This window comes from Pleurodeles waltl, chromosome 4_2 (genome assembly GCF_031143425.1).
Source record: "Pleurodeles waltl isolate 20211129_DDA chromosome 4_2, aPleWal1.hap1.20221129, whole genome shotgun sequence".
NCBI lineage: Eukaryota > Metazoa > Chordata > Amphibia > Caudata > Salamandridae > Pleurodeles > Pleurodeles waltl.
The window spans coordinates 362775261-362787564 of record NC_090443.1 but is presented as its reverse complement, the minus strand read 5'-3'; the positions used below and the strand labels follow the sequence as shown (position 1 = coordinate 362787564).

Here is a 12304-nt window from a genome sequence, read left to right as displayed (position 1 = left end):
TTTTAGCTCCTTCTCACATTTGAGTTGACACAACAGAGGTGCCAAAAGCAGGAAGTGCACTAATTAAGAGTGAAGTGGAAGGTCATAAAAATCTGTATGTGACAAGCAGAGATGTATGATTCATTGATTTAGTTATAGCATTGGGATCTCACCTTGGAGAAGTAGGTGTAGGATGCTGGCAGTATTTCTGGATAAAGTTTATAAAAGATATTCAATCCATGACTGAACTCAGAGGCAGTGCAGTAAAAAGTGTGTCCCCCAGTGCAGCTATGATAGAGTATAACAATGCTTGCGTCACTGGTGAGTTGCTTGGCATGTAAGATGCATCAAAAAGGCCAAGACATCACTAGACATGGGGTAAAGTGCTGCATGAGATAGCTACAAAGGTATTTTGGAAGAAGACGACTGCCCAGAGAAACTTCGAATTTAGGGTATAACCTGAATTCTGCATGCTGTCAGACTAGCACAATGGCTAGACGTGGAGCTCCTAACTATCACTTTTATGGATCAGAGTGATCCATCTCCATGCCTTTGACATGAAGAGATGATTGACAGTGACTGCAGTGTGGAAGCCTCTGTCCAAGGAGAACACACAAGTGCGCATTGCTGTTCACCACCACCACTTTCCTACAATCTGTTTTTAATTCTGCTAAGTACGGAAATGCCTCAGCCTCTTGAACAATGCTAAAAAAACCATTCTGATCAATTCAAGAGGTAGCTGCCAAAGGTCCACACGTCCCTTTCTCCATGCTTTCTCCTTGTCTTGTAAACGTGCTCCAACTAAGATCTCTCCTCAAATAACCTAACACTTATTTCTTAGGAATCTAAAAACTACAGATTGACTGCTGGTTTTCTACCTTCCAAAAAACCATCTGAGTTAGTGGGAGGCATCAAGCTCTAATGACTTGTCACATTAAATTCACTTTTCAGCACCACACAGTCTAGGCTCAAACCAGAGTGCAGTAAAAAGCAGCTACCCAGATGGAGGCAATATATGTCAATAAACAGGATGGAGGCATTGGCACTGTGTGACCTACAGGATCTCTCAATGGCTTTTGACACTGCTGCCCTACATATCCTCTGTACATTTCGGGATACAGCCAGACTCTGTGGAAAGAGCTTCTTAGCTGAAAGAGTGGTAGCCCTCTTTAAAAGGAACTACTTACAGTGAGAATTTCAGTGATGGGTCCTCTTGGTATATCTGGGGATGCAAAGCAATCTGGTCACACAGAGCAGCATCTCCTTCCACCAGCATCCTGGTGATGCTCAATCATAACTGGGCGTGTCCTTCAGCCATGTCGGAGTCCTACCCAGGTTGAATGTGACCTTTGGCAGCTGGACTGGAACATATCCCATAAGCTAAACTGACCCAAATTTTTTTACATAGTTTGTCCATTATCTATATGAATTGCATTTTTGGAGAACCAATATCCAAAAACAATCTTCCACTTGTAATAGCCTCTACAGCAATACATTTCCCCACTATGTTCTATTCATTATATTGCATGACAATAATATTGCATGTACTCCACCGGCCTAACTGCTCAATGCAAGTAAGGAAAGATAAGTATAGTAGGTGACTATAATAGTTACCAGGGTTACCATTATGATGTAGAGGCAGGTGGTGTACTGGATGCAATACTATTGAAAGTCAATATTTTCGAACTCATTGAAGGGTCACAAAACCATATAGAAATTCTTGAAGCTTCATACTCAGTTCTGATCTGATAGTGACATACAACATTCAAACCACAGTGAAGACTTAAGCCTTTCACTAACTCCTTCAGAAGTAACTGACAACGCTTAAAGATTTTTAACATATTGTTCAAGGCCCGCCTTACGCAAGTCCTCTCTCTTACGACTCTGCTTCCAGAGTGGGGTTTATTTCATTAGGCTGACTTCCCTTTTAGTCGATAATTGCAGAAAGAAACCTGATGGGTAGCCAGGTTAACCAGATTAGTGGGTTCGTTTGTGCGATTTAGATAAGGGTCTCCCGATCATGAGTAAGTTCCATTCCATATGGTAGGGTCTTATTCTGTCAGACAGTAGGGGAACAATTTTGAAATATTTCTGTTAAGCAACCCCTCTCCGTACGGTATCTGGAGTGAGAAGCAGAATTCCTCGCATTTTCACATGCTCACTAAAAGGACTATTTTAATGTTATATATTTCTTGACATTCTTTAAACAAAAAATCACAAAGACATTGATTAGTTGAGCAGCGTTTATTCTGAGCCCGAGTTCATATTCACAACCATTGTGTTCCATTAATAATCCGTCACCCACCAGTGGAGATTCATCGTCTCCCACGTGGTTCAAAAAGTTAACTCTATTTTGTCCAAAAAGAAGATCTTTTTTTTTTTAATGACCTGACCCAATGTATCATGCTAAGGTTTGTTTGCTGTCAAACGGATCAAGAGGATTTTGCATTAAACCACGAAAGCTACAGAATCCAGATTAAATAAAACTCAACCACTCTTTCAAACACCCCCTTATAGAAAACACATATTGCAATTTGCATTGTGTTTGTGAAGGTGTCTGTCATGCTTGTTGGGGCTAGAAAATGTTGGTCATTTTCTTACCAAACTCAATTCCTGTATTACAATGTGATAGTGTGCTTGACCTTGACCAACCTATGCAGAGCTGAAAAACAAAACCTATGTGGCATATGTTCTCAAGAAGGACATTTTAGCACTGGCTTAAGGGAAGCAACTCTACATTCTACAACTTGTGAAACTATGCTCACATAAGACTAGATCTTTAGTTGGAGACAGCCACCCACTGCAAGCTCAACAGCAACTAATGAGATAATACTGTATATTCATGCTGAAAATCTTTACTCAGAGCGAGTCACATCCTGCAACTTGCATATTACATATTATGAAGTTGCACAGTGTATCCTACAGAGCAGGAGACTATGGGGGTCATTCCAACTTCGGCGGGTGGCGGCGGCCGCCCGCCAAAGTTCCCCCGCCAGAAGACCGCACCCCGGTCAAATGACCGCGGCGGTCATTCTGACTTTCCCGCTGGGCGGGCGGGCGACCGCCAAAAGGCCGCCCGCCCGCCCAGCGGGAAAGACCCAGCAACGATGAAGCCGGCTCCGAATGGAGCCGGCGGAGTTGCTGGGGTGCGACGGGTGCAGTGGCACCCGTCGCGATTTTCAGTGTCTGCTAAGCAGACACTGAAAATCATTATGGGGCCCTGTTAGGGGGCCCCTGCACTGCCCATGCCAGTGGCATGGGCAGTGCAGGGGCCCCCAGGGGCCCTACGACACCCGTTCCCGCCATCCTGTTCCTGGCTGTAAGAACCGCCAGGAACAGGATGGCGGGAAGGGGGTCGGAATCCCCATGGCGGCGCTGCTTGCAGCGCCGCCATGGAGGATTCCTATGGCCAGGTGAAAACCGGCAGGAAACCGCCGGTTTCCCTTTTCTGACCGCGGCTTTACCGCCGCGGTCAGAATTGGCCAGGAAGCACCGCCAGCCTGTTGGCGGTGCTTCCGCGGTCATTGGCCCTGGCGGTGACCTCCTATGTTCTTACCTGTAGAAAAACACTCCCTGCCAACCACACACGCTACAACACTTCATGAAACTGTACCACACAGGGAACAGATCCATGCATGGTAGGTGCACCTCCTGTCAACTGTACCTTTACCGCACCTTGCAACTGCTACCGTACATGTGCAGTAAAGCGGATTCGTACATGGAGGGAGCACTACCATTCAACTGCACTCTACAGATTCTCATAAGATGCTCACTATGCATTAGAGAGAGCAGATTGTTTTATTTCTTATGTAACGTGAGCAGCTACCCATTAGGAACCCTCCATTGAAAATAAATTTCCAGGAGGTACAAGTAGAAAATTAAGCTTTGAGAAACAAATGTGTTTCCAGGCATTTTGAAAAATGTAAAATGTTACGGGTGGCACGAGTTTTAGACAGGAGAGAGCTCCAGTTCTTTGCTGCACAGACTAAGAAAGTTCACCCACCACAATGGACTTTTGCGAAAGAAGGAATTATTAACCAATATGCCAATTTCAATCTGAGAGTACTTTACTCAGAGGGAACCATAACATGCCACTCACACATACTACAGCTGCTCATGAGATTGTACCATACACAGTCACAGGAATGAGAGAGCTGGTCCTTACTGTGAGGCACCCAAGTCCGGGCAATCTCATGCTCTTCATGAGATCGTCAGATTTTACAATTTGCAGACTGGAAGGCACCCCTGCCCAGACATCGGTACATTCTACAGCTTGTTGTGCACAGATGCACGCATTCATACCAACACACACACACACATATATAAGTGAAGAAGTACACATATTTACCCGAAGGGAGCCCCTGTCACAGTATTCAATCACTCCGAATATCTTGGCCTCCATCTTGACTGTCCCATAGAACTTGGTCAGGTTGTAGTAGTCAATCTGCAAAATCTACAGGACAAGAACTCAATCTCTGAAATTCTGAAGCCTTATAGTAAACAATTGGGAAATTGTCCAGAGAAGAGAATGCACTATGTAATACAGTTGAACATGTAGACAAACTGCAAACTTTACATGCCGGAACTCAAGGTTAACTTGTCTTATGAAGAGAGACTATTGAGAGTGCTTTTAATAGGATAAAAAAGGTGGAGACTCTAAAAGGGGTGTGGCTAACAAGTGTATCTAAAAAACTGTGATAAGAGTTGTAGCCTATACAATTAAGATTGTGGCAAAATGCATATGCATTATTTCAATCCCTCTATTTTGATATACACATCTGTTCTACCTCTTTACTCCCTTTTGGACAACTGTGCTTATTGGTAACAACTACGTGTGAGAAAGTAGCCTCTTTCTAGCCTTGTTACCCCCACTTTTGGCCTGTTTGTGAGTATATGTCAGGGTGTTTTCACTGTCTCACTGGGATCCTGCTAGCCAGGGCCCAGTGCTCATAGTGAAAACCCTATGTTTTCAGTACGTTTGTTATGTGTCACTGGGACCCTGCTAACCAGGACCCCAGTGCTCATAAGTTTGTGACCTATATGTATGTGTTCCCTGTGTGATGCCTAACTGTCTCACTGAGGCTCTGCTAACCAGAACCTCAGTGGTTATGCTCTCTCTTTACAAATTGTCACTAACAGGCTAGTGACCAATTTCTCCAATTCACATTGGCATACTGGAACACCCTTATAATTCCCTAGTATATGGTACTGAGGTACCAGGGTATTGGGGTTCCAGGAGATCCCTATGGGCTGCAGCATTTCTTTTGCCACCCATAGGGAGCTCTGACAATTCTTACACAGGCCTGCCATTGCAGCCTGAGTGAAATAACGTCCACGTTATTTCACAGCCATTTACCACTGCACTTAAGTAACTTATAAGTCACCTATATGTCTAACCTTTACCTGGTAAAGGTTGGGTGCTAAGTTACTTAGTGTGTGGGCACCCTGGCACTAGCCAAGGTGCCCCCACATCGTTCAGGGCAAATTCCCCGGACTTTGTGAGTGCGGGGACACCATTACACGCGTGCACTGGACATAGGTCACTACCTATGTACAGCGTCACAATGGTAACTCCGAACATGGCCATGTAACATGTCTAAGATCATGGAATTGTCACCCCAATGCCATTCTGGCATTGGGGAGACAATTCCATGATCCCCCGAGTCTCTAGCACAGACCCGGGTACTGCCAAACTACCTTTCCCGGGGTTTCACTGCAGCTGCTGCTGCTGCCAACCCCTCAGACAGGTTTTTGCCCTCCTGGGGTCCAGCCAGGCTTGGCCCAGGAAGGCAGAACAAAGGACTTCCTCAGAGAGAGGGTGTTACACCCTCTCCCTTTGGAAAAAGGTGTCAGGGCTGGGGAGGAGTAGCCTCCCCCAGCCTCTGGAAATGCTTTGATGGGCACAGATGGTGCCCATCTCTGCATAAGCCAGCCTACACCGGTTCAGGGATCCCCCAGCCCTGCTCTGGCGCGAAACTGGACAAGGGAAAGGGGAGTGACCACTCCCCTGACCTTCACCTCCCAGGGGAGGTGCCCAGAGCTCCTCCAGTGTGCTCCAGACCTCTGCCATCTTGGAAACAGAGGTGCTGCTGGCACACTGGACTGCTCTGAGTGGCCAGTGCCAGCAGGTGACGTCAGAGACTCCTCCTGATAGGCTCTTACCTGTGTTGCTAGCCTATCCTCCTTCCTAGGTAGCCAAACCTCCTTTTCTGGCTATTTAGGGTCTCTGCTTTGGGGAATTCTTTAGATAACGAATGCAAGAGCTCATCAGAGTTCCTCTGCATCTCTCTCTTCACCTTCTGCCAAAGGATCGACCGCTGACTTCTCAGGACGCCTGCAAAACCGCAACAAAGTAGCAAAGACGACTACTGCAACCTTGTATCGCTGATCCTGCCGCCTTCTCGACTGTTTTCCTGGTGGTGCATGCTCTGGGGGTAGCCTGCCTCCTCTCTGCACTAGGTGCTCTGAAGAAATCTCCCGTGGGTCGACGGAATCTTCCCCCTGCAACCGCAGGCAACAAAAGACTGCATCACCGGTCCTCTGGGTCCCCTCTCAGCACGACGAGCGTGGTCCCTGGAACTCAGCAACTCTGTCCAAGTGACTCCCACAGTCCAGTTACTCTTCAGTCCAAGTTTGGTGGAGGTAAGTCCTTGCCTCCCCACGCTAGACTGCATTGCTGGGTACCTCGTGATTTGCAGCTGCTCCGGTTCCTGTGCACTCTTCCAGGATTTCCTTCATGCACAGCCAAGCCTGGGTCCCTGCCACTCTAACCTGCAGTGCACAACCTCCTGAGTTGTCCTCCGGCGTCGTGGGACTCCCTTTTGTGTCTTCGGGTGAGCTCCTGTTCACTCCTCTTTGTAGTGCCTATTCTGGCACTTCTGCGGGTGCTGCCTGCTTCTGTGAGGGCTCCCTGACTTTCTGGGCGCCCCCTCTGTCTCCTTGTCCAAGTGGAGTCATCCTGGTCCCTCCTGGGCTACAGCAGCATCCAAAAACCGTAACCGCAACCCTTGCAGCTAGCAAGGCTTGTTTGTGGTCTTTCTGCGTGGGAACACCTCTGCAAGCTTCTTCACGACATGGGACATCCATCCTCCAAAGGGGAAGTTTCTAACCCTCTTCGTTCTTGCAGAATCCACAGCTTCTACCATCCAGTGGCAGCTTCTTTGCACCCTCAGCTGGCATTTCCTGGGCATCTGCCCAATCTCGACTTTGTCGCGACTCTTGGACTTGGTCCCCTTGTTCCACAGGTACTCTCATCCGGAAATCCACTTTGGTTGCATTGCTGGTGTTGGTCTTCCTTGCAGAATTCCCCTATCACAACTTCTGTGCTCTCTGGGGGAATATAGGTGCACTTTACACCTACTTTTCAGGGTCTTGGGGTGGGCTATTTTTCCAACCCTCACTGTTTTCTTACAGTCCCAGCGACCCTCTACAAGCTCACATAGGTTTGGGGTCCACTCGTGGTTCGCATTCCACTTTTGGAGTATGTGGTTTGTGTTGCCCCTATACCTATGTGCTCCTATTGCAATCTACTGTGACTTTACATTGCTTGCATTACTTCCTTTTGCTATTACTGCATATTTTTGGTATTGTGTACATATATCTTGTGTATATTTGGCATCCTCATACTGAGGGTACTCACTGAGATACTTTTGGCATATTGTCATAAAAATAAAGTACCTTTATTTTTAGTATATCTGTGTATTGTGTTTTCTTATGATATTGTGCATATGACACCAGTGGTATAGTAGGAGCTTTGCATGTCTCCTAGTTCAGCCTAAGCTGCTCTGCTATAGCTACCTTCTATCAGCCTAAGCTGCTAGAAACACCTCTTCTACACTAATAAGGGATAACTGGACCAGGTACAGAGTGTAAGTACCCCTTGGTACCCACTACAAGCCAGGCCAGCCTCCTACACTACGTATTTAGTGTTTCTTTAGTTTCTTTTTAAGTAGGATTCCTGCCCTCCACAATGTTTTACTTATAAAGCTCACTGTCACCCAGTCTGGGTTGAGTTGTGCTATACAAAAATGCAAAGTAAAGAAATATGAAACTATGTGTAAATTGATACATTCATAAATTCACTTCTTGAGCAAAAAGAAATAACCAGAGTCAGCAGGCAAGAAGACAATTATTTCACACTTTATGTAGCACACGTATCCTGAACTATAAGCAATAAAACACTTCAGAAGTTAAATTAAAAAGTAAGCAGTGATAACTTGGTTATTCAACTGCAAGGAAATAGCACCCAGGCTGATTAGTCCCCTTGTCACAAAGAGGAAACAGTGACAGAGCATTGCATTTCAGGCATGTGACAGGTAGGCAGGTATGTTTTTTTTCTTAATCCGGCAAAGGTTGTAAAGAGAGGGTCCCACAGGGCCCTGGTTCAATGTCTGGTTTTAGGGGCGAGCGCAAAGCGCTCTGACCCTGCAGTAATCTCTCTTTGGGCTTTTAACCACGCCCATTTCACGTCAGTCACTTTCATTGGTTCGTGGGCTTACCTTTTCAAATCTGCTTGCTTTCATTCTTGAAAGGCATGCATACTTCATGCCTTTTCTGGTGTTTAGCCCACTTAAATCGCACCGGTAAACTACTGAAAACATACAAGACTCCATGTTTTCAGCATGGTTTCCAGACTACTTTATCCTTTTATTTTCCATGCAGCACTGTGGTTTACATCGCGCGATCGTGCTCTGTTTTTCGGTTTCCAATTTCAGCGTGATTGCGCTGCATTGTACATAGTGCGATCACGCTTCCTTTTTTTCTCTTAATTTGTGTGGCAAGAAACGTCCGGTTAGGAGTTTACATGGCTAATAGCTCTAACTCGAGCAACTGCAAGACCCGTTGCATTGCAAATGCTTGTTTGCTTTGTCGGGGCTTAATCCTGGTGCAATTCGAGGACTAGGGACACAGCATTCTTGATTGGAGTATTCCAGTGGAAAACAACCACTAAAGCCTTTCCTTACAGAAGATCACTGAACCATGGTCCACTCACGGGAAACAAAAAAAGGGAGAAAAATACAAATCAGCAAACGGCTCACAAAGACTCTCTGATACATAACCCTGAACAAAGGTGTGTTCCCTACAAAGCAGATAGTCACTACAACTTTGCAGTACAAAATTCCCTGTATGGCGGAAGTATACAGATAATTACACTGATTCACTGGACACCTCTTTTATAATATATCTGTAGGGGATCATCTGTAAAATAAAATGTAGAAAACAGGTTTAAAATCAGTCACAATATCTTTGTGGAACCCAGGGACACGTTGGCATCATTTAAAGTTCATCAGAGAAGAAGCACTGCCATAAATCAGTGGTGCTCCTGCCCCCAATAAACTGGTGATCGCCCTGTCCCATTCAGAGGTGGAGGAATCACAGGGTTTCTGACAGCAGAACCGCAGCTCTCTCAGCTGTGAGAAGCCTTTGACCTGTCGGTCCATCCTCCACAGAACGATGAGGACAGAGTGACAGTCATCAAGCACTGTTTATGGGAGGGTAACTGTCAGTACATTTCCCCGCCTGGACCGTCATGTAAGGCACAGCTGTCCCAGGCAGGGAAATAGCTCATCTACACACATGTGCCAGAAGAAAATATCTTGTCAGAGCTTACCAAGTTTTATTTTCCAAAACCCAGCTTCTGACTTGGAAGTTTATTCTTGAAGAACAAAACGTTTGCCGAGCAGGCAACAGAAATGGTGACTCTTCCACCTTAAGAGCACCTGCTGCACCTCAATTACTCTGAAAGCTTAGAGAGCCCCAAAAGGCAGCTGGAGTCTAAATTCTGCAGGGAGCCCTCTGTCAGGGAAGAGGAGGTCATGGTTTCCGCTGACCTGGTGAAATGGTGGACCTCCTGCTGGAGGTCTAAATGGCCTTGAAAGTGTGTCAGCGTTAGTTACTTTGACTTACTGGCTCTTTTTTATTTTACTTATTTAAATGAGCTAAATGCAAGCCTTAGGTTCAAGGCCAAGTGAGGCACTACACAATTTAAACTAGACCTGCAAAACAGTATGAAACAAGAGAAGCAAATTGAATAGAAAATAACAAAAACACAATTAAAGGCAAATTCAAGACGCATACAAAACTATGAAGGTGAAGAAGAAGTGCAGGAAAGGATCAACAATACAGGCCTATTAAGTAGAGAGCAGGTGGAGTAGGAAGAGAGTTTGTAGAAAAGAAGATAATGGCTAAGGAGAGAAGGCAAGGGATGAAATCGATATAGGAAGAAAGTGAGATCAGGGTACCGAGTATACAGTTAGGGAGATGGCGGAAAGAGAATCTAGAGAAAGGGTAGCAGATGAAATAGAACAAAAAACCTGTGCAGACTGGGATTATACAAATGGGAACAAAAACAAGGCGGGTGTCAGATGGCTAGGCATTTCATAAAAGTGAATCAGCTGATAAAAAGGCCTAAGAAGAAAACCTCACTTGCCTAAATACACACTTAACATCATTTGCCATGCAACGGGTCTCGCATTTCTCCGAGTTAGAGCTATTAGCAGTTGTAAATTCCCAACCGGACTTTTCTTGCCTCATTAAATGGAGAAAAAAAAGCTGCTAAACAAGTGAAATCGCGCTGCGAAAAAAGAGAAAAAGTAGTCCACAAACCAGACTGAAAACAGCAAGCCTCATATGTTTTCAGTACTCGGTTGCTGCGCTCGAGGAGGGCTAACCACTGGAAAAGGCATGAGTATGAATGCCTTCCACTAATGAAAGGCAGCAGATTTTAAAAGGCAAGCCCACGAACCAATGAAAGACACTGACGTGACATGGGTGGGGCACTGAGCCCTTTCCTAACTACTACAGCATCTCACAAATGATACGCATGCGCAAACGCATGCTACGCAAGCTCGACCCTAAAAAAAGCTAAAATCTTTGCTTTTTGCAGGCCTGATGGTTAGAGCTTCAATTTTCAACCTAGAAGAGGAAGAAACTCAGTGGCTACTGTGAGCAACTTTTATTGGATCCAGCTGGATGCATGCTACTGAAGAATAAACAACAGAACATATACCAGTGCTTGCTTTTCAAACTGTGGGCTTGCCTTTCACCACACATTCCCAGTCGCTGTTGTCCCTCATGGCCAGAAATTAGGCTCACCCCATTTTCTTCCCTTGAGTATATAGCTCATAGAATGCATTTGTTATAGCAACACTTGCTACTTACAGCATTATGAAACAGTAAATCTATCCTAGTGACTGCTACATAAATAACAATTGTTCTATGAGTCCTTCTGCCTGTATTGAATATACAGATAAAATGAGTACACTCCTTTGCCTTATGCTAAGGAGTGAATACCGCAGGATGGATTTGACCACAGAGAAAACACAAAATCATTCCAGCGCACTGCATATCATTACTCTAGAGTGCCGATCCATGGTCATCTGTGTTCTTGGTGGTCAGTTACAGCACACTCTGGGAGTTTGAATATGGCATACAGAATAGCCAAATATTCCTGAAATACGGTGACGTTTTGATTATAAAAAGAGAGGTGTATGTAATTATGGGAATTTAAAGAAAATGGTAATTGCAGATATCAGTCGTTGAGTGGGTAGAACAGAAAATATCTCTTGGTGGACATTTTCAGCCACAGCCAGTCTCCAGAAAGCAAACAAACGACGTAGAATGGCATTCTGTGACATTGCCTGAATTTTGAGTAGTTCGAAATTTACAAATTCTGCAACTTTCTCGAGCATAAGTACAATTTTGCATAGGCCGATATAGAAGCCCAAGTATTCCACATTTTGCCAAAGATACCTGCTACTCTATTGCCCAGATATGTTAGATATCAGAGACCTTCTGCTTTATGTCCAGTTTGCCTTTGTATATGCTTACTGCTCTGTTCTCCCTCTGGGATCAAGTAATGATTTTTTACTTCACTTCTAACTCATAGGATGTCTTTCTTGTATCACGTCTCCACGTCAGCACTGAACTAATCAAGTGGTTTCAATCTTGCGACCTCTGCATTGTACCAGGATTCTGGTTTCCAACTGCATAATTTTAATAAAACCCAAGAAATGCATTCCAAAATCATCATCGACTGCTTAATAGCTTGGCAGGTGATCTCTGAAACATCACTTGACTCGCCCTGCATCACGCGCTCTTGGCTGTGCTACAGCCTCAGAGTAGAGAAGCGCGTGGCTGCATTTCTTCTGCTTAACCCCAATCACTAATATTAAAGCTAGTGCTACTTGAAGCAGCTTCTCTGTGCTTAATTTTTTCTGGTGGTTAAAGGTGGTGACTACGACACTCTTTTCTAGGGACCAGGAACGTATTTTTCATCAAACATTGACCCAGAGAGACAAATGAACAAAAAAAAAAGAAGGAAGAG

At 45.0% G+C, this 12304-nt stretch overlaps 1 protein-coding gene across 1 annotated transcript in view; it reads right to left on the bottom strand.

Moving 5' to 3' along the window:
- The window catches only part of LOC138293867 (guanylyl cyclase C-like), a 695267-nt gene that overhangs the window by 269082 nt on the left and 413881 nt on the right, over positions 1 to 12304 (bottom strand). Inside the window, exon 15 of the mRNA XM_069233168.1 lies at positions 4328 to 4432. Coding sequence (XP_069089269.1) covers positions 4328 to 4432 — 105 coding nt within the window. The remainder of the gene's footprint in view (positions 1 to 4327; positions 4433 to 12304) is intronic.